Source organism: Oncorhynchus nerka, linkage group LG9a, assembly GCF_034236695.1.
Source record: "Oncorhynchus nerka isolate Pitt River linkage group LG9a, Oner_Uvic_2.0, whole genome shotgun sequence".
Classification (NCBI taxonomy): Eukaryota; Metazoa; Chordata; class Actinopteri; order Salmoniformes; family Salmonidae; genus Oncorhynchus; species Oncorhynchus nerka.
The window spans coordinates 26,709,983-26,733,780 of record NC_088404.1 but is presented as its reverse complement, the minus strand read 5'-3'; the positions used below and the strand labels follow the sequence as shown (position 1 = coordinate 26,733,780).

General features: G+C 43.6%; 1 protein-coding gene across 1 annotated transcript in view; it reads left to right on the top strand.

Annotated features, from left to right (window-relative positions):
• The window catches only part of LOC115134121 (protein BANP-like), a 71,706-nt gene that overhangs the window by 25,444 nt on the left and 22,464 nt on the right, over positions 1 to 23,798 (top strand). Inside the window, exons 8-11 of the mRNA XM_029667783.2 lie at positions 3,717 to 3,878; positions 6,804 to 6,916; positions 9,110 to 9,181; positions 10,240 to 10,284. Coding sequence (XP_029523643.1) covers positions 3,717 to 3,878; positions 6,804 to 6,916; positions 9,110 to 9,181; positions 10,240 to 10,284 — 392 coding nt within the window. The remainder of the gene's footprint in view (positions 1 to 3,716; positions 3,879 to 6,803; positions 6,917 to 9,109; positions 9,182 to 10,239; positions 10,285 to 23,798) is intronic.

Here is a 23,798-nt window from a genome sequence, read left to right as displayed (position 1 = left end):
TGGTCTAAAAACAAAACTGAGGACACCATCGTGTTCGTGGGAGTCTTTCTTTACATAGAGGGGTCATAATAGTTTTGTAGGCCAAACCGTTCAGATGTTAGACAATTCTTTTGAGAAGAACGATTTTTGGGATATCTCATGGTCTGACAAACACCGCTCTGTCACCTTTCACCGTGGAAGTGCGACTTCGACGGAGGAGATGGGTTGAGACGCATCCAATGCAAAAAAAAGTTTTCTCTAGCTTAAACTGACAGATTTTTATGGGGATTTTTTTATTATGCTAATAAGATATCTACAGGGGCGTGGACATTGACTCTATGGGTTAACCAACTGACAGAAAACCAACCAACTGACAGAAAACCAACTAACTGCATCAAATTCCCTTCCATTGACCAACTGACCATCTCAACCCCTGCCATTGAGCATCTGACCAATCTATCCCCATAGATGTTTCATAGGCAGGGTTCAATCACTTCACCCTTTAGCCCTTAGGTTCCCAGCGGAGGGAGACAGCAGATCGGAGGGGAGCCAGGGAAAGGGAGGGCAGACAGCAGAGCCAACGGAGGGGAGACAGCGGAAGGGAGGGAGGGGATGGAGTGGAGACGGGAGGGAATCCAGTGGAGGGGAAGGGAGCCAGCGGACAGGAGGGAGGGTGGACAAGGCTGAAGGAGTTTTTATTGGGAGTGTGTGTGTGTGTGTGTGTGTGTGTGTGTGTGGGGGGGATGCACAGGAAATGGACTCTGTCACCCCACATGTATTACTGTCTGCTGATCGCAGGTGCTGTGTGTGTGTGTCTACTTGCCTTGTGTGATGCAGGTGTCTTGTTTTGTGTGTGTATGTAATTCAGGTGTGTGTGTGTGTGTGTGTACCGGTTTCCTCATGCCTTAGTGGATTGGTCACAAACCTTTTCTGAGCCAAGATTATTTTCTGAGTCAAAATGAAGGCCGAGATCTATCACTCAGATTTGTTTTTAAAACATTACTTAAACTTAAGCCTATGTAACATTAACCTCTTAAAAACGGGCCTGTAGCAATGAGGTTTGTGTAGTTGGCTATAGGCTCAATATTGGCTATTCTTAAATAGCCCTGGCAATGTTGTTCCTCTCAGACGATTTTAAAATGATTTTTTAACTATATATTATATCCTATTGCTAAACAACCGACATGTACGTGTTTGTGAGAGTCTCACCTTTCCACAGAGGTTCATATTAGTGTGTAGTTCAAACTGTTTGGATGCTGCAGACAGAAATTGGCAGATTATATTTTAAAAGGTGAGGTATATGATCACACTGGTCATCGATCGTTTATTGCATTACTTGAGGCATAAATTGAAGTCATTTGCATTTAAAAAAAAAAAAATGTTGATAATAAGATCCGCTGCACCAAGTCATGTTATACATACAACGGGAAATACTCCTCGTTGTTAGAAAGACACATCTGACTTGACCCTCTTTGCACTCTCACAGGGCCCTACACACTCACTGACACTCCAACATACAAACACTCAATTCATCATTTGCTCACACATACATAATATGCACATATGATTTTACACACACACGCACAGCCAACCCACTTACATACAATCATCATATACACTGCTGCAGCTTCATTTATCATATATCCTGATGCCTAGTCACCTTACCCCTATACATATCCACCTCTATCACTCCAGTATCCCTGCACATTGGAAATATGCTGCTGGATCTGACTGACCTTGTGTATAGTATGCTTACTAACTTTTTCTTTGTTATTTCTAGTATTACATTGTTATTGATTACTGCACTCTTGGGTTTAGAGCTTGCAAGAAAGGCATTTCATTGTACTTAACCAAGCAAGTCTATCGATACACTTTGTGGAGTGAGTGGATAAGGAGAGGGCGTTTTATGGCTTGTAAGTGTTGAATAAAGTGTTGACAGTGCTGAATAAAATCTTAATCATGAACTCACTCATAAATACAGCAGCCATTTGCTGAATTCGTTGATAGTTTTGCTCTAGGCATGTTTTGAAATCTCACACAATAGAGATGACTATCAACTTCGCTGTGGGCTGGTGGAAGCTGCAGACACTGATCTGAGCTATCTGATTGGCCAGCGGTAGGCCTATAGGTGCACTTGATTTGCTTTCCGGGTCTGCCGGGTAGGCGGAGTTTATACTTTCAGATCCATGAAACGCCGTGCATTGCATTTGAAGTGTGTGTGTTGGGAAATTTCTCTGACCCCAACATTTTGAACAGTTGTATATACAGTTTAAGTCGGAAGTTTACACACACTAAGGTTGGAGTCATTACAACTCATTTTTAAACCACTCCACAAATGTCTTGTTAACAACTATAGTTTTGGGAAGTTAGGACCTCTACTTTGCACAAGTCATTTTTCCAACAATTGTTTACAGACAGATTATTTCACTTATAATTCACTGTATCACAATTCCCGTGGGTTAGAAGTTTACATACACTAAGTTGACTGTGCCTTTAAACAGCTTGGAAAATTCCAGAAAATGATGTCATGGCTTTAGGAGCTTCTGATGGGCTAATTGACATCATTTGAGTCAATTGGAGATGTATTTCAAGGCCTACCTTCAAACTCGGTGCCTCTTTGCTTGACATCATGGGAAAATCGAAAGAAATCAGCCAAGACCTCAGAAAAAACATTGTACACCTCCACAAGTTTGGTTCATCCTTGGGAGCAATTCCCAAATGCCTGAAGGTACCACGTTCGTCTGTACAAACAATAGTACACAAGTATAAACACCATGGGACCACGCAGCCGTCATACCGCTCAGGAAGGAGACAGATTCTGTCTCCTAAAGATGAACGTACTGTGGTGTGAAAAGTGCAAATCAATCCCTGAACAATAGCAAAGGACCTTGTGAAGATGCTGGAGGAATCCGGTACAAAATTATTTATATCCACAGTAAAACGAGTCCTATATCGACATAACCTAAAAGGCCGCTCAGCAAGGAAGAAGCCACTGCTCCAAAACCACCATAAAAAAGCCAGACTATGGTTTGCAACTGCACATAGGTACAAAGATCGTACTTTTTGGAGAAATGTCCTCTGGTCTGATGAAACAAAAATAGAACTGTTTAGCCATAATGACCATTGTTATGTTTGGAGGAAAAAGGGGGAGGGTTGCAAACTATAGTTTGTTAACATGAAATTTGTGGAGTGGTTGAAAAATGAGTTTTAATGACTCCAACCTAAGTGTATGTTAACTTCCGACTTCAAGCGTGTGTGTGTCTGTGTGTGTGACTATATGTATGTATATACAGTATTTCCTGAGCTTTTAAAAATATCCTAGCTATAGAACAGACCCCTGTTTCTTATGATTTATTTTTTACTGTCTTTTTTGCCATTTTATGAATGTATTATTCATTGTTTCTCTGTGCTATAGAAGTAAAAGTCAAATAAAATATTTTAGCACTTTAACATATATATTTTTTAAACTAAAGTGGGCTTAAAATTCAAAATCTAGAGTTAATGTGCTTCTGACATTTTGACAGCTCCGGCAGAGTTGCATTGATAGTGGGACAAGGTTGCACTGTTCAAACTATACACACAGACTTGGTATGAACTGCTGTCCATCCTAAGCAAGGAATGTGACTTATTATACCTTGTCATGGTGATTTAGCTTAAGTTTAAGATTTCAATGGTTCTTAAGATTGTTAAATTACATGACCCTGAACTCATGTGCCCTCTGTCATTGGTTTCCTCAGGTCACCTGTTCTATAAGTTTGGCATCACTGAGTCAGATTGGTACCGTATCAAGCAGAGCATCGACTCCAAGTGTCGCACTGCATGGAGACGCAAGCAGCGCGGCCAGAGTCTGGCGGTCAAGAGCTTCTCCAGACGTAGTGCCAACGCACCGGGAAGCTCAGGTAATTTCTGGAAATAGCAAGTGTGTGTGTGTCTCACACGCACACATCTTTTCACTTATTTGTATGTAATGAATCCAGTGAGTAATGCAGAGTGTAGCAGATGGTTATAATCTCCACAACACAACAACGCCTCCTGTCCTCCCCTCCCTGAGATCCATCACCTCTCAACCCTGACCGGAGAGAGTGGGACAACAAGGGAAACCCAAATATCCTGTGAGCCCACTGTGTGTACATTGTAGAATCACAGCCCGCTCTCCTCCCAGGCCACACGCACCCCACCAGAGCACACACACCACTATAAAGTAAACACACACACACACACACTCCAGAGCAAGTTCTCTCATACTCCTCTTTATAAAACTGCTTTGGAATTAAACTAATAGGTTGGAAAGAGGTGGCTGGGACTGTTTTTAAACAGTTATTTATTAATGAATGGGGAGAGAGGGCTAACACAAAGTACCGTCTCCACGAGCTACCTGGCTCTCACCTCACTACCAATGATTGGGCTGTGGAGGATTTATATACTGCAATACTTGGACTGTGTCCCAAATGGCAACCTATTCCCTATATGGTGCACTACTTTTGACCAGGGCCCATGGCTCTCTCTGGTCAAATGCAGTGCTCTATAGGTAACTGACATAATAAAGGAAACTCCAACATAAAGTGTCTCAATAGAGCATTGGGCCACCGTGAACCAGAACAGCTTCAATGCACCTTGGCATAGATTCTACAAGTGTCTGGAACTCTATTGGAGGGATGCGACACCATTGTTCCACAAAAAATCCATTATTTGGTGTTTTGTTGATGGTGGTGGAAAACACTGTCTCAGGCACCGCTCCAGAATCTCCCATAACTGTTCAACTGTGTTGAGATCTGGTGACGGAGACAACCATGGCATATGGTTTAGATCGTTTTCATTTCAGTGAACACTCGTGCCCTGTGGATGTGGGCATTGTCATCCTATGGGGGCAAAGTCATGCATGGTAGCCAAAATAATGGCCACAAATAATGACTGGCAGGTCATTATTTGTGGCCATTATTTTGGCTACCATGCATTTTTATATATGACCCTAAGCATGATGAGATGTTAATTGCTTAACTCAGGAACTCAGTGTGGAAGCACCTGCTTTCAATATACTTTGTATCCCTCATTTACTCATGCGTGTCCATTATTTTGGCAGTTACCTATATATTTCTTTTTTTTTTAACCTTTATTTAACTAGGCAAGTCAGTTAAGAACAAATTCTTATTTTCAATGACGGCCTAGGAACAGTGGGTTAATTGCCTGTTCATGGGTACGGATTTGTACCTTGTCAAGCACGGTGGTTTGAACTTGCAACCTTCCGGTTACTAGTCCAACGCTCTAACCACTAGGCTACCCTGCCGCCCCAAGGTAAAGGGTGTCATTTGGGACATGTTTATGCTGTAGGATGGGAGAAAGAACTCTCACTGGCAGGAAACACAACACATGTCTATGATATGAGCTGCACCAAGCAGATATCTGTGCTACATGTTTTGTCTATCATGATATAATTATTTTGAGTGAATTCTTTAGGCCTACTTTGTCACTTCTCAGTGTGGTGTGATTTCCTCAATGTAGGCCTCCATCAATCTAGCAACAACAAAAAAACATTCTCATAGCGAGCAGGGACACACGCATGCACCAGTGTAAACACACACACAGTGAGATAATAGATGAAGCTGTGGTGGGCCGATGGGGGACGTTATGGTGTGTGATTTAGACTGAGTTGTGGGTGTTTAGACTGAGGCAGGGGGTTTATGTTTGACGGCTCATTCATATGTGTGTGTGTGTGTGTATGTTTTGGATTACTAGCTTGAGCGTCCTTGTGTTATTTAGACATGCTTGATACAGTGTAAACACACCACATCACCCAGCAGATGGCCTGTGCTCAGTTTTCCAAAATCCTCTTAAGGCTAAGTTCATCGTTAGAACCTTCGTAGGTGCATCGTTTCCCAAAACCATTGTCACTAAAGTTGCAATTGAACGCTTGTTAATCATCAACTGCCTTAGACCACTCGTTGAGCAGTTAAGTGCATGTTTAGATGCATTTTCCGCAGATCTCTACTAAACAGAATCAAGATGTTTATCTGTCTCTCTGTGACTGCCGATAACTTCAAAACGAAGTTGATTACAAATACAAAGTTACCAATGTCTTTGCAGTTGTTACAAACAAGTGAATGATAAAAAGATGCTAGAAAACCAAGAATACTGCATTAAAAGATAAATAGCCTACCAAAAGTATAGGCTACATGAGCCTATATATTTCAATGATATTGATATCAATTTCATGTCCATTCAATTTAGTTTTATTTGGCTACTGTCTGTATTTTGTTGCCTCAATATATTTGATGACGTGTAGCTAACAGGTGTGCCATATCTTGATATAGTGCAATATTATTGGGTAAGCATTAGAATAAGCTGCCTCAATATTTGCTGCCATAAGTGCTAATATCTCTCTAGGAGCTGATCCGTCATCAGTATTGTGGAATAATTCTGATGCGCTGATCAGATAGCAGCACTGCCTTTTCTTTGGAACCTATCATTATCAACACATGCCTCAACAAGGCACTTAGCAAACATTCTTTCGGCGTGGTGTTTTGGAAAACACATGTTACATCTTCGGCCATTGCAAGAAAGATACATTGTTAAAACACTCGTAAGCCTAAGTTCCTTCGCTATTGTGAAACCAGGCCATGGCCCGTTGCCAAGTGTTCCTTCAGAGGTGAAAGGGGCTCTTCTTTCAGCCTCCAGGTGTGTGCTAACCCCCCTCCTCCCTCCAACTAATGGATCTGGGGGAGTCTTATCAATTTTCTGATCCTAGATCTGTGACTAAGCTGGGCAACTTCTACCACACCTTACTGTTGTTAACTCATCTGCCCTGTGCTCATGCCCCTCCTCCCTAGAGGGTGGCGCTGTGGTGGAGGCAACCCAGCAGACTCTACACTACACCCTGGCCAACCAGGCTGTCCAGCAGGTCCAGATCCATCGCATAGGAGAGGACGGACAGGTGCAAGTGGTGAGTGTCACTGTCTCCACCCTCTATCTGCGTCTCCTCTCTCATTCCTGCTCTACTGCCTGATTTCTCTGTTAATCTCTCTCATCCTCTTTCACTTTCCTCTGTCTCTAACCAGACCTATTTCTCTCTCGGGTCTTATTCTCTTTTTCTCCCCTCGTGACCCATCTCTTTCATGTCTATCTGTCACTCCTTTCTCTTATCCTCTTTTTTCCCTCTCCTTTTTTGCACTCCCTATCTCTCTGCCTTCTGTCTCGATTCTCTCTGTCTTGTTCTCGTTCTATCACTCTCTCCTCTCCACACACACACACAACCCTCCTCCAGTTTCTTAGTCATCTGAGAGTCCCAGAGTGAGTCTCTTTATCTGTGTTGTGTGGGTAGATCACCTCACCCTACTATACTGAGACTGTCCACCACTCCACAGGAAGACAGTGTGTCAATGAAGCAGAGTTCCATCATGCTCAGGGATTCGATTGAACAACCTTATACAGCTGTAGGTGCCAGAGGTCACACTCAGGCCCACCACATCACTATGGGTGGGTGGGCCAACAGTGATCACTTTCTGTTCCCTGTGCACCTTCATTGAGTCACACTGTGGCTCTATTCCAATGTCCACACTATTACTTACTATCAAGAAATGTTCTTTGACCTTTTCAGTGTTAATGAGGGAAAGAACCTACAAGTAAATCTTATGTATCCCATTCAAATGTGTTGAAGCCCAACTAATAAAAAAAAAATGTTACCTTTATTTTACTAGGCAAGTCAGTTAAGAACAAATTCTTATTTTCAATGACGGCCTAGGAACAGTGGGTTAACTGCCTGTTCAGGGGCAGAACGACAGATTTGTACCTTGTCAGCTCGGGGATTCGAACTTGCAACCTTTCGGTTATTAGTCCAACGCTCTAACCACTAGGCTACCCTGCTGCCCCAATTAAGGAGCAAATACTATAATCTCACCACTTCCACCGGGCTGGACTGTGTTACTGAGGGAAGCAGCTGCTTGATAGCCTGAATGCCAGTCTGTTTGTGCTATCATGCCAACTCATGCCAAAATTATGTGTATAAGCTATTTGAAGATTGCTGTGAGGCCAGTCAGACTGTTTGGCTTGATAATGACAGCAAAATAGTTGGCAAGAGCACAAACAGATCTGAAACCAGGCTAGCAGGTTGAATCTATCGTAAATGTTTATACTGCGGTATAGAGGCAGAGAGCGTTGCGGAAAGTGCTGTTAACATTATAATCTCTATCATGTCCGTGACCTGTATATACTCCAACGCTTTCTCAAAAGTCTGGAACCGGTTTCTCAAAAATGGCGAGTGTAGTAATGCATAAAAAGACAGGATAAGGCTGGAATTCCACTCTTGTGGACCAAAAAAAAGAAAAAAAAGTAACAATCATTATTTGTGTTTCAAATGAAAAGTCCATTTTAGTTTTGAGTCAAAATGCAACATTACACAATTGTCAGACTTTTCGATTGATCTTCTTGGTAAACTCCTACTCTGCTTTTATTCAAAGATGATCAGTCCCTCATGTGTTATTAAAGAGGAAGGGGGAGGAGAGGAAGTGGTATGAGGGAGTAGACCTGGGTTCAAATACTATTTGAACTAATGTAAATACTCAAACTGTTTTTAATTGAGCTTGTCTGGCTTAATGGACAAATGTAGTAGGTGGAGTTTGCAGTTTTAGGACTATCTGGCACTCTAGAGCAAACGTTCAAAGTACATTTTGAAAGATTTAAAGTAGTATTGGACTCCAGTCCTCGAGTACCCTCAACAGCACATCTTTTTGTTGTTGCCTGATTCAACTCATCAAGGGCTTGATTAGTTGACAAGTTGAATCTGGTGTGTTGTACAGGGCTACAACAAAAATGAGTGCTGTTGGGGGTACTCAAGGTCGGATGATAGTTGGTAAACACCGTTCTAGAGTATTAGTTGGTGCAGCCGAGCTTAAGATGTACGAGTGCTGCTAAAAACCTGACAGCAGCGAGGTTCAGACTAGGGTCTGATGGTGGAGGGGGGAAAGTGGACTCACTAACTGTATGTGTTAATGGTGCCAGAAGAGTAGTGCACATTATAGTACACACATACACACCTCATATTGTGAGCTCTTTCTCTTTTCTTTCTTTCTCTTTTCTTTCTTTCTTTGTCTGTCTGTGCCTTTCTTTCTTTCATCTTGTTCTCTCTCTCCATTATCAGATCCCTCAGGGACATCTCCACATTGCCCAGGTGCCACAGGGGGAAGAGGTGCAGATCACACAAGACAGTGAGGTAAGTGTTTCTGTCAGTCCATCCGTTTGTCTGTCTGTCTATGCGGTCTGTCTATCCGGGTATCCCAGTCAGTAAATCGGAAGTGCACGGTAATAGTCAGTAATGGTAGCAAGTATTAAAGTCATTAGGCAGGAGTTCACCGCAAGCAGATGTTAAATGTTAAGAGTGCTTGTTTATATCTACTGCCTGCTTATGCATGGGTCATTATACTATTTGTTTCCACATAATACCCAGATGGCCTGTCTCTCTCACCAGGCAGCCTTGCATGCACACAATGGCTTGACTCTATGAGAATCTGACCCAAAACCACACCAAGTGTCTGAGAAAGAATTCTCTGCCTCAGCATCATAGTTAAACATTTTGTTTAATAATATGTGGGGGGGAGAGAGATTTATTTCAAGGCGCCACTGCATGCACGCACACACACACTCTTGAGTAGACACATACATACGCTCATACACACACTTGAATACTCACTCATGCACAAAAGCATACCTAAACAAAAACATACCAAACAAATAAATAAACACTGGCACTCATGAAAATAGGGCTGACACACTGACCAGGTATTCTTAGAGGTTCTTAACCTGTACAAGCAAGGAGTAGCGAGAAGCGAGAAGGAGTAGCGAGAAGGAGAGAGCAAGAGAGACGGAGGAAGAAAAGCTCCAAAAGCCTTTCTGCTCTTTGTGATTGGATGACAGAAATGTTTTTGCTGTTGTCTCTCCTTCCCAATCAATGATCTTGTTTGTTTTGGGAGTTCATTACATAGCAACAAAATCCCTCTTCTCCCAATTGCCACTCAGTGTGTGGAACAGGGCACTCCTCATCAAAGCCATTGGCATGTTGGAGAAGGAAATTAGGCTATTTGGGAGAGATTACTATGCTGCCTGTCCATATGGCAGCTGAGACGGCATTGGATATGTATGAAATACAATTACAAATGAAAAATAGCGCAGAGGGAATGAATGTGGCTTATTTGGGCTTGTTTTTAATGTGGTGTTGCTAATGTCATGTGACTGTGATGCTGTCTGATTGATCTCGCTCTCTCTCTCGCTCAGGGGAACCTTCAGATCCACCAGGTGCATGTTGGGCAGGATGGACAGGTAAGTCCCTTCACTCCCGATAGTAACTCTCCCCTCAGGTTTTACCCCCAAATTTCTTCACAGAAAATATTTGCAATGAAACACGAACTAGCGGTTGTTATTGGACGAGTCCATGTTGCCCATCCCTGTTTCAGGTCGTTTTGTTCTGTTTGGTGCCTAACAGAACAAAATGACCCATGGAGGTTTAGTTTAGTTCCCACAAATTCTTCATTACTTCTGGGTTACCTCCATGTGCTGGTCCTCCTCTTTCCTGTGGATCCTTCAAACACACATAGAGAGGAGCTACAGCATTTATCCATCCCTGTCTGATCTTTCTCTCTCTCGAATGTCTTTCTTTCTCTCTCAAATGTCGTTCTCTCTCAAATGACTTTCTCTCCTTCCCTCTCTCTCTCACTTACCCAGCCTCTCTCGCTGTCTGTCTCACATGCTTTCTCAACTTCCTGTCAGTCTTTCCCCTCTGTCCATCACTCCCTTCTCTCTTTGTGGGTAGAGGAATGGATGGTGTGTTTGGTGCCGAGGGCCCTGTTCTTCCTGTTTCTCTGTTCTTTCCTCTGGGATCAAATAGAGACTCCTGATCAAAGCACAAGGGCTGTGTGATGATCACAGATCACACATCACAGATGGGCGCTGTGCAGACCAGCCATTATTTCATATTCATGATCTCATTGCGATCGTCTAGAAGCCTGGCCGTAGAGGAAGTGTCTCACTCTCTGTCTCTCGCTCCCTAGACTGTTTTTCTCTCTCGTGTGTGTGTGTGTGTGTGTGTGTGTGTGTGTGTGTGTGTGTGTACAGGACCGATTGTGTGAAGTTAAGTCTTTCTCAGCTTATGAGAACTGTTTTTATTAAACCCAAGCTATTTTTAAGCCAATTAGCTCACCCCTTATTCCAAGGTGCTCTCTGTGTTTGGAGAGGAGCAAGAGTTGGGTAAGGAACTCCAACAGCCATACCAACTCTAGACTAGACTAGAGTTAATGGCCCTAGGGCTGCCAATGGTACTTTCCACAATATGGTAGTTTATCAGTTATCAACCGATATTCAACTCCAGCTGTTCTCAGTATCTCCATAACTCCTTGAACTCAGTGACTCTCAAATGAGTGTAAGTTGAAGTCTAGCCTTGTTGACTTTGAAGGCAAAAGCACTAACACATCTGGGACCAGGCTAGCTTGGATCAAGAGTTATTGGATCCATTTGTCTGTTCTAGACAGGGCCTCATTGTGAGTCTCTGTAATGACACCTGTGTGTGTTTGTGCGTGTGGCATGGTTTTGGTTTGTATTAGATCTGCATTTCAAGCGGCATTGTTTTTTACATGTGTTCTCATTTCCACAGATTAGGTATTTGTCCCTTACCCGTTTACAGAAACACACACACACACACACACACACACTCCTCAGATGAACCGGTCATTGAGTCCGGTGGGCGTGATGGCACAGCAGCATTCCGGACTGTTTATCTTTTGTATCTTGGCTCCGGTTACGACTCTGTTCTGGTTCTGATTTTGAAGCCTCCTTAACCCAAGTTCTACAGTAGTTTTACAACCCTGTTTCCGATGTTATTCAGCAATAACCTGTTATTAACTCTTAGGCTTTCTGCCAGTACGTTTCACTTGTCAGGATAGGGCTAGTTCCTCATCGGTTTACTATCAAATGTGCACACACACACGCTCACACTCATCCACCACCACGGCATGTAGCCTAGCGGTTAAGAGCGTTGGGCCAGTAACCGAAAGGTCGCTGGTTCGAATCCCTGTGCTGGCAAATCTGCCGTTCTGCCCTTGAGCAAGGCAGTTAACCCCCAACAACAACTGCTCCCTGGGCGCTGATGACGCGGACGTCGATTAAGGCATCCCCCCACACCTCTGATTAAGAGGGGTTGGGTTAAATGCAGAAGGCACATTTCAGTTGAGTGCATTCAGTTGTGCAGTTGACTAGGTATCCCCCTTTCCCACCCACACACCGCAACACACACCCCCACACACTCCTCTGTAAGCCTGATGTATAACACCAACTCCTGCCGTTAACCCTAGATCCTGCCATACTATGCAAACATTTGACTAAGTCCCTCTGAAGAGCAGAGTGTGTGTTAGAGCTTGGGTTGCAAAATAGAAAAGTTAGCTTATAACAGTGAACCTTTTTTGTGGGATACACAAGGCAATTCTAGGTTTTGTGGCATATTTTGGTTAAACTTTCCCAATTCATTGGAATTGCAACCCTCTACATGCACAGTGAATCCTTCCATCACATGTGCAGTGCGTTCTTCCATCACATGTACAGCTGATTCTCAAGATCTTGCACACTAATGAGATGCTATTGACCCCACACTACTACACTGTCTGAGCCAAGGACTACATGCTTTCTGGTAAGTTTTGATTACAATACTGGGTGGGGTGAATATATTTTATGACATACATGCTTTTTTGTTAACTAGTAAATAGTAGCCTACAGCAGTGTGTTTAAATCATTTCTAACTTGTTAACAATTTCTGCTTGTTAGTTTTTGCTACCATGGGGGTTTTTAGCTTGCTTGAGACTGCTGAGGAGTGTTAATTCACTTGTTTTCCATACATGTTTCATTTTAAAACCATTTATCTTACAAGGAGTTGTTTAATCTAACTGCTTAACTGTTTATCTGTACATGGAATTGTATTTGGGAGTTTTTGACACTTTTCCCCCCTACTCTTTACAGGAAAATGCCACGGGAACTATCTGATGTGTGGAGACATTTCACTGCAGCTAATGTAGATGGAAAAGCTGTGTACATTTTCAAATACTGTGCCAAATCATATGTGAAGACTGCAACAAAGATGCAGAATCATCTGGCCAAGCGCATAAAGTCTCCACAGCGCTCACAACAAGCAACCTCTGACAAAAGTCCCTCTACTTCTATTCAAGGTGAAAATTATGAATCAGACACCTTATCAATAGCAACAGCTCATGGTCCTCCCGGAATCAGATGTTTTTTTTTACTCAATGGAGGAACGTAGTCAAAGATGCTGATGAATGTCTTGCTCGAGCTGTGTATGCAACTGGCTCACCTCTGATGATCACAGCAATGTGTATTGGAAGAGATTTCTGAATGTTCTTCGCCCAGCATACACCCCTCCAACCAGACATGCTTTATCTACTAATTTGCTGGATGCAGAGTTCAACAGAGTTCAAGTGAAGGTCAAGCAAGTCATAGAGATAGCAGACTGTAGTGCAAACATCTCTGATGGGTGGTCGAATATTCGTGGGCAAGGAATAATTATCGACATCTCCACCCCTCAACCAGTATTCTACAAGAGCACAGACACGGGACAACAGACACACAGGTCTTTACATTGAAGATGAGCTGAAGGCAGTCGTCAATGACCTTGGACCACAGAAGGTATCTGCACTGGTGACAGACAATGCTGCGAACATGAAGGCTGCTTGGTCTAAAGTGGAGGAGTCCTACCCTCACATCACACCCATTGGCTGTGCTGCTCATGCATTGAATCTGCTCCTCAAGGACATCATGGCACTGAAAACAATGGATACACTCTACAAGAGAGCCAAGGAAATGGATAGGTAGGTGAAGGGTCATCAAGTTATAGCAGCAATCTACCTCACCAAGCAAAGTGAGAAGAATAAGAGCAGCACATTGAAGCTGCCCAGCAACACACATTGGAGTGGTGTCTTCATGTTTGACAGTCTCCTGGAGGGGAAGGGGTCTCTCATATCACAGTCTGCTGATATGGACCGCACCATCAATAGGATCCTCCTGGATGTATTTTGGGAGAGAGTGGTAAGCAGTCTGAAACTCCTGAAAACTGCAGAAATAGCCATTGCAGTGATTGAGGGACACAATGCCACTCTGTCTGATGTTCAGACTGCTTGCAGATGTAAGAGGAGAAATCCATACTGCCCTGCCCACTTCACTGTTGCTCCAAGCAGAGGAAACTGCAGTTCTGAAATGCATCAAAAAGTGTCAAGACTTCTGCCTGAAGCCCATACATGCCGCAGTGTACATGTTGGACCCCAAGTATGCTGGCAAGAGCATCCTGTCTGGTGCAGAGATCAACAAGACCAGTGGTGTCATCACTACCGTGTCTTGCCACCTTGGCCTGGATGAGGGCAAGGTTCTTGGCAGTCTGGCGAAGTACACTTCTAAGCAAGGGCTTTGGGATGGAGATGCAATATGGCAGTCGTGCCAACATATCTCAGCCACCTGGTGAACGGGACTTTGTTGAATTGAGGCTCTTTTCCCTGTTGCCTCCATCATCCTCCAAATGCCACCAACATCAGCCACCTCAGAGCACAACTGGTCCTTGTTTGGGAACACACACACCAAATCATATAACAGGCTGACCAATACAAGGGTTGAAACATTGGGGGCCATCTGGGCAAATCTGAGTCTTTTTGAGCCTGACAATGAGCCATCCTCAACAAGATAAGTTCTCAGAGTCTGATGTTCAAGAGGTGAACATTGAGGAGGTCCAGGGAGAAGACATGGAAGCCTGAGAGGAAGACCACCAAAGCTTTAGTGTCTAGACTATCATTTTACAGATGTATGTTGAAAACGTTTTTGGGAGATGCGATGGATCATTCAATATTCCCTTTCTTTTGTTGTTTAGTGAAATCATCCCATGTGAAGAGTCAACTCCATTTAATTTATGTTCAATTTGTAACTAAATAGTTTTTTATATTATTTTTGGAAGGATTTAAGCATTTTCAAATATGTCTACTTATGATAAGGTTAAACGTTTGTTTCTTGTGGAGCAATAGAGCAGGAGTGGTAGAGATACTCTGAATGATCATCCATGAAAAGCCAACTGACATTTACTCCTGAGGTGCTGACCTGTTGCACCCTCAACAACCACTGTGCTTATTATTATTTGACCCTGCTGGTCATCTATGAAGATTTGAACATCCTGGCCATGTTCTGTTATAATCTCCACCCGGCACAGCCAGAAGAGGACTGGCCACCCCTCATAGCCTGGTTCCTCTCTAGGTTTCTTCCTAGGTTCTGGCCTTTCTAGGGAGTTTTTCCGAGCCACTGTGCTTCTACATCTGCATTGCTTGCTGTTTGGGGTTTTAGGCTGGGTTTCTGTACAGCACTTTGACATCAGCTGATGTAAGAAGGGCTTCATAAATATATTTGATTGATTGATTTCTGTCTCCGTATGGTAAGTATATCCAATGCAAAAAACATCTAAATTGAAATGCTATTAATATTAATTTGCATATATTTCCATTATTTCCCATATTCCCGTTAATTCCCATATATTCCCGTTAATTCCCATGGAAAGTTTCCACCTTTGAATTATTCCCCAAAATGTGCAACCCTAGTTAGATTTAAGTGTCCCTCCCAGTGCCCGAGTGTCGCTGACTAGGGTTGTGTCCCAAATGGCACCCTATCCTCTACTATATAGAGTACTACTTTTGACCAGCCCTGCTCAAAGGTAGTGCACTACATAGGGAATAGGGTGCCATTTGGGAGGCACACTAGCTGTGTATAGGGACTTAACGAGACAGGACCTCTATCCCCCTGGCAGAACATGAGACCCTTGTCCAATAAAGACCCACTCTTTTCTTTTCCCACTTAACTTTATAGGTCCTATTTTGATTGTGTCTGTAAAATGATATGAGGCCAGCGCCAAAACAAACACACACTGACTTATTCTTCTAACCTTGTGTCCCAGGTCTGGCTTTTCACACACACACACACACACACACACACACACACAGATATGGACATACACACAGTGACTCAAGGGTATCTTCCCCTCCTTGCTAGTGTGTTTTCCCAGGGAGTGAGACAGGAATAGCACTAGCTAACTCTTGTCAGTATTGTTCTCGTATGAGCCTGGTGAGTTTTTATGTGTGACTGATTGCTTTGAACGTTGATGCAACCCAGATCAGATTAAAGGATACACACACACACACACACACGGAGAAAGGCACAGAGGAACGGAGCGTGAAGTTGTTTCACTTCTGACTTATGAGTCACTTACTTATAAGTGAAGTCAGGTTTGTCAGATTAACTCGATTTGATTGCATCCCGGATTGTGTTCTGTTCATTGTGCGTCGGTAATGATGATTACTCTAACATGGTGAGAGCACAGCACACATTGCCAAAGGACCAAGGCACTGCATCTCAGTGCTCGAGGCGTCACTACAGACCCTGGTTTGATTCCAGGCTATATCACAACCGGCTGTGATTGGAAGTCCCATAGGGCGGCGCACAATTGGCCCATTGTTGTCCGGGTTTGGCCGGGGTAGGCCGTCATTGTAAATAAGAATTTGTTCTTAACTGACTTGCCTAGTTAAATAAAGGTGAAATAAATAAATAATAAATGAATCTACTACAATATACAAGGCCTGTTTCTGAGTACGTAGGCTACAGCTACACTTAATATCTGTGTGATGTCATTGTTGCTCCAGCGCAGTAGGATACTGCTCACTCTATGTTAGGGTAGCCTATATCACACTGCTCCACATCTCCTCCCTCTCTCTCTCTTATCCGTGGCTCTCCTCTTCCCTCTCTCCTCTTCCCTTTTGGTTATAGATAGGGCCTGTCTATCAGGCAGCAGGGTGCTTCCTTCTGCAACGCTCACTACCTCTCGTCACAGCTGCAGACTGCTGCCCCCTAGTGACGGGATGGTTGATGAGTGTGTGAGGGTGGTGGGAGGGTGGGTGCGTATGTGTGTGGTGGCGGGGATGCTATGTTTCAATGTGGTGACTGGTGTTTCTGTGGCAGTGGGATCCACTGTGGTCGCTTGGGAGATTGTGGCTTGTGTAAGGGGTGTGTATTCTTGGTCCAGACAGAGCAGTTGTATTATAGGCCTGTGTCATTGCAGTGTTGTGTGTTTACATACTGGGGTTGTGACTCCCTGTTAGAGGTCTGCAGGCTAGTTGATGGGTGAGGGTGGAAGAAGGGCTTTGGGGTTAAAGGGGAACAGAGAGAGGGGAAGACAGCGATAAGACAGTTTTAGCCAAACAGAGAGAGTTTAAAAAGCTGAGTGGGATGCAGACTGACCCCCATGTCTGCTCCCTCCTTGCCCTCTACCCTTCTGTGACGGTACAAAGTCTCCGGACATTTACTGCTTGTAAAGGTACAGTGGCACGGTATAAAACTCACTGTGTGTGTGTTGGTCTGTGCGTTTCTATGTGTATGTATCCCTCCTATTGGAGAGGGAAAGAAATTCTTGAAAAGATGTTCATGCTGACACTGAGGGGAAATAGAGAGTTAGGCAGAACTCTGTGTCACGCACACACAGAGCTAGATACGAACACACGATACCCAATACCTGTGTGGAACTCCTCTCTCACACACACACACACACACACACACACACACATACACACACACATAAAAGGAGTGACAGTAAGTGCACCTGCTATATGGTCATACAGTTGAAGTCGGAAGTTTACATACTTAGGTTGGAGTCATTAAAACTCGTTTTTAAACCACTCCACAAATTTCTTGTTAACAAACTATAGTTTTGGCAAGTCGGTTAGGACATTTACTTTGTGCATGACACAAGTAATTTTTCCAACAATTGTTTACAGACAGATTATTTAACTTATAATTCACTGTATCACAATTCCAGTGTGTCAGAAGTTTACATACACTAAGTTGACTGTGCCTTTAAACAGCTTGGAAAATTCTAAAAAATGATGTCATGGCTTTAGAAGCTTCTGATAGGCTAATTGACATCATTTGAGTCAATTGGGGGTGTACCTGTGGATGTATTTCAAGGCCTACATTCAAACTCAGTGCCTCTTTCTTTTACATCATGGGAAAATAAAAAGAAATCAGCCAAGAGCTCAGAAAAAACATTGTAGACCAGCACAAGTCTGGTTCATCCTTGGGAGCAATTTCCAAACACCTGAAGATACCACGTTCATCTATACAAACAATAGTACGCAAGTATAAACACCATGGGACCACGCAGCCGTCATGCCGCTCAGGAAGGAGACGTGATCTGTTTCCTAGAGATTAACGTACTTTGTTGCGAAAAGTGCAAATCAATCCCAGAACAACAGCAAAGGACCTTGTGAAGATGCTGGAGGAAACAGGTACAAAAGTATCTATATCCACAGTAAAACGAGTCCTATATCAACATAAACTGAAAGGCCGCTCAGCAAGGAAGAAGCCACCGCTCCAAAACCGCCATAAAAAAAGCCAGACTATGGTTTGCAACTGCACATGGGAACAAAGATCGTACTTTTTGGAGAAATGTCCTTTTGGTCTGTTGAAACAAAAATAGAACTGTTTAGCCATAATGACCATTGTTATTTTTGGAGGAAAAAGGGCGAGGCTTGCAAGCCTAAGAACACCATCCCAACTGTGACGCATGGGGGTGGCAGCATCATGCTGTTGGGGTGCTTTGCTGCAGGAGGGACTGATGCACTTCACAAAATAGATGGCATCATGAGGCAGGAAAATTACGTGGATATATTGAAAAACATCTCAAACATCAGTTAGGAAGTGAAAGCTTTGTCGCAAATGTGTCTTCCAAATGAGCAATGAGCCTAAGCAAACTTCCAAAGTTGTGGCAAAATGGCTTAAGGACAACAAAATCAAGGTATGGGAGTTGCCATCACAAAGCCCAGACATCAATCTTATAGACAATTTGTGGGCAGAACTGAAAAAGGGTGTGTGAGTGAGCAAGGAGGCCTACAAACCTGACTCCGTTACACCAGCTCTGTCAGGAGGAATGGGCCAAAATCCACCCAACTTATCGTTGAAGGCTACCCAAAATGTTTGACCCAAGTTAAACAATTTAAAGGCAATGCTACCAAATACTAATTGAGTGTATGTAAACTTCTGACCCACTGGAAATGTGATGAAAGAAATAAAAGCTGAAATAAATCATTTTCTCTACTATTCTGACATTTCACATTCTTAAAATAAAGTGGTGATCCTAACTGACCTAAGACAGAGCATTTTTACTAGGATTAAATGTCAGGAATTGTGAAAATCTGATATTAAATGCATTTGGCTAAGGTGTATGTAAACATCTGACTTCAACTGTGTTTGTATGCATTCCTTAAGTGATACCGAGGTGACCCACTTGGTGCTCAGGCAGGAGGAAGTGGCTTTGAAACCCCACATCCTCTCTTCCTGTCTTTCGCTCTCCCCCTTCCATGCAACCTCCGGTAGAGCCCTCGGGCCAGGCCTCATCCTGTCAGGCAGATGTTGCATAACACCTGGAACGTCCTGAGGTTCAACTGTTGTGTTCTTGTGGATAAGCAGTGTGGGAACCGGGTCAGGGAACTCAGTGGTCCCAGCCGGGCCGGACGGCTCAGTTTGTCCTGGAGTGGGTCAAGAACCCCAAGCCCCTCTCACTTCCCCAGGCCTGTCTGTCAGTCAGGGGCTTTAATCACCAGAGAGCGGGAGGGAGGGAAAGGGAGCAGGAGTGAGGGAACGGGAGCAGGAGTGAGGGAACGGGAGCGGGAGTGAGGGAAAGGGAGCGGGAGTGAGGAAAAGGGAGCGGGAGTGAGGAAAAGGGAGCGGGAGTGAGGGAAAGGGAGCAGGAGTGAGGGAAAGGGAGCAGGAGTGAGGGAGCGGGAGTGAGGGAACGGGAGCGGGAGTGAGGGAAAGGGAGCAGGAGTGAGGGAACGGGAGCGGGAGGGAGGGACGGGAGCGGGAGGGAGGGAGGGAAAGGGAGCGGGAGGGAAAGAGAGCGGGAAGGAGGGAAAGGGAGCGGGAGGGAGGGAGGGAAAGGGAGCAGGAGAAGTGGATGGGAGGGAGGGGGGAAGATGCAAAGTAAGTGATGGGGAGGATGGGACAGGTGGAGTTAGTGACAAAGAAAGGAACAAGTGGAGGTGGAGTACAGAGAGAGAGGGAGAGAGGGGGGGTGGATGGGACAGATAGAGGGAGAGGTAGAGGTAGAGAGGTGAGAGGTAGAGGTATTAGAGGTAGAGGGATGAGAAAAGGGAGAAGCAGTACCATACTGTTGCAGGGCTCTTTGGAGCTCAGCTCCCTCTGCTTCTAACACTGGAGTTCTGGGCTGGACTGCACTTAGCTCATTTCCCAGAGAACATAATTAAAGCACCAGGAGATTGCACTCGAACAAGTAAATGCCATTGGCAGCGTGGTGTGTGTGTGACACTGACCATACCAATCACTCATTGCAGGCATTTTGCTGTTATTGTTCAGTTTGATAATTAGCCTGTACTAGAGAAATGTGAAGTTTGAAATGAAATACATTTGCTAATGTTGATGGGACTGGTGGTGGTGGAAAGGATAGTAATAAAAGAACAGTGGTGCACAATGTTTTAAACTTATTGTTGAGGCAATTTATCACAATATACATTTTTGTCCAGCACTACCATCACTCTACTGTTCCTGATGTCTAACACATAGAGCAGATGCTGTGGAGGTCTACAGGGTTAAGAACATAGAACACTCCGGATCGAACCGCTGGGCCACAGCCGGAATTTGTATTTAATCGTCCTATTTCTCCCTGTCCAAGAATGTTGTTGATAATATCATGGGAGGGCTTGTTGAGTATTTTGGGATCCAAAATGGAGGAGAGAGAGAGTGAATGGAGAAGACAGGCAGCGGCTCCCCCCGTAAATTATATCCACAAGGGGAGTGGAAAGCGAGTGAGAGTTGCATACTTGGAAACAGTGATGTACATACAGAAACATGTATGTTTTGTATCCATGTTTAGTGTTTGTGTAATGCATGTTAGTGGTGTAGGATTTAAAGCTTGTGCTATTAAAGAGGTTCACATTTCAAAGGAGCAGTGTTTTAATAGGGAGTCTGCACTGTCTCCTATAGACCTATGGCATTATAGGAGGAAGATAAGGGGCTTTCTTCTCAGATCACAGATCATTCTGTAGATATCCAAGATCAAATATGGAGATCACAGATTGCATGTCAAAATGTGTCTGTCTACTGTCTAGATGGTGTATGCTTTGCCTTGCTGTGTAAGTGTTGGTGTTCATATCATTGTGTGTGTGTGTGTGTGTGTGTGTGTGTGTGTGTGTGTGTGTGTGTGTGTGTGTGTGTGTGTGTGTGTGTGTGTATATATATATATATGAGAGAGTGAGTGAGTGAGGAATGGATAGTAAAGAGGTTCTCTATGTCCCTTGTAGTGGTACTTTATGCCCCTAGTAGTGTGTCTGGGTAGATAAGATCTGTGGAGCCTGCCTGGTTCCCTGGTAGTGTGTTAACAAGAACAAGATGTCTCTGGTAACAACTTCACTGTGCCTGGAGCATCACTACCACACCAGACCTCCAGACTCCTGCTGGGTTTGAGCCCACAGCTACCCCAGGAAGATGCACCACAGCAGGGCTTAGAGAGGGATGGAGAGTCTCTAATTATACCCTATTCCCCATTTTTGGGGGGGTTAATTGTAGCTACCACTTAAGTCAACAATTTCCTCAGTCTCCCATTGACATCAATTCATGAATAAGGGAAAATGTGACACAAAGTTGTCTGTAGGCAAGTAGTGACAGCATGCAGAATAATTTGTTGTGTACTTTTGTCGCAGCTAGGAGGTAGCATGAGAAGCATCGTCCCAAAAAATGAATGTAATCCATTGTACCGATATTAGCAAAGCTGCATTGCAAGCCGAAACCTCAAACACTTGCAGTGGGCCACAGTCCACTGCTGCTAAATTTATACAGGGGAAACACTGACTTCAAACTAAGTTTTGTAGCGTCAATATTCAAGAAGAATCTGTCCATGTTTTCTTTTCAGTGAGAATGTTGTTATTTTTTGCATCAAGCCACCTGTGAGTTTGTTCACAGCTCTGGTAATCAATCTGCGATACACCTTATTGTCTATGTTACAACAAAAAACAGACAGATGTGGCTGTGAGACTGCATAAGGAAGTAGTTCCAGTTTTGAGTTTAAAAAAATCAAACTACGGTACCAAACTTAGTTTGAAGTGTTTTTCGGCTGGCAATGCAGCTTTGCTTACATCGGTACTATGAATTACATGCATTTTTTGGGATGATGCTAATAATGCTAACACCTGGCTGTGGCAAAAGCAAACTATTTAAACCGTTTGTGGATACTGTCACTACTGGCCTACAGACACAGTTCATCCACAATTGAGTTATCTCGTTAAGAATATACACGGCCAATAGACACACCTTATCCCATCACACTTTGATGACACAAGCAATTAAAGATGATCCAGAGGATCCCTGTAAAGGGTCTGTTTTATATTTATACAGTGTATATATATAGCCATGTTATTTTTTACTAGTTATTCAATGTGTATTTATTCCTCGTCACATGTTTTATTTATTTTTTAAATCTTTAATCATTGTTGGAAAAGGACCCGTAAGTAAGAATTTCACTGTTTAGTCTACACCTGTTGTTTACGACAAATGTGACAAATATAATTTGACTAGATGTTTTGTTTCCTTTTCTGATAAAGACTACTCTTATAAACAGCAGTAAAACACCCTGAATGGTGGATAAAGAGGCTTTTATTTACACATGTACATAAACCAGAGATGTCCTTTCATGGAAGATATGAAAACCCAGCAGGGAGGGTTGTAATCGTGGACAATGTGGGCTGCGTGTGAAAGATCAGAGGTGAGGGTGTTGCTCCCTCACAGTGGGTTGGTGGGAGGTCAGGACCAGTTTTTGCTCACTACAATATTTTGTTCTGTGGAGTGTGTATATCAGGTCTACACACTCAATCTAAAGAAACAATCTAATTCGAACCATCGTAAAGTCATTGTGGAAAATGGAGACTGGCTGCAAATGCCAGAGCCCATGTGTGTCTGTGTGTAGGTCGATTTATGGGTGGAAAGGAAGAGCGGGGCAGAGGTGTTTGTTTGGGTGGGGTGACTGTATGCCTCTTTTGACAAAAATGTAGAATTCCTACTAAAGGCCGTTTTTACCTATAATAAATATTACAGACATCTACATACACTTCAACTGTGAGAGATGGAATCTAAAACAAAAATCTAGAAAATCACATTGTATGATAAGTAATTAATTTGCATTTTATTGCATGACATAAGTATTTGATCACCTACCAACCAGTAAGAATTCCGGCTCTCACAGACCTGTTAGTTTTTCTTTAAGAAGCCCTCCTGTTTTCCACTCATTACCTGTATTAACTGCACCTGTTTGAACTCGTTACCTGTATAAAATACACCTGTCCACACACTCAATCAAACAGACTCCAACCTCTCCACAATGGCCAAGACCAGAGAGCTGTGTAAGGACATCAGGGTAAAATTGTAGACCTGCACAAGGCTGGGATGGGCTACAGGACAATAGGCAAGCAGTTTTGTGAGAAGGCAACAACTGTTGGCGCAATTATTAGAAAATGGAAGAAGTTCAAGATGACGGTCAATCACCCTCGGTCTGGGGCTCCATGCAAGATCTCACCTCGTGGGGCGTCAATGATCATGTGGAAGGTGAGGGATCAGCCCAGAACTATACGGCAGGACCTGAAAAGAGCCGGGACCACAGTCTCAAAGAAAACCATTAGTAACACACTACGCCATCATGGATTAAAATCCTGCAGCGCATGCAAGGTCCCCCTGCTCAAGCCAGCGCATGTCCAGGC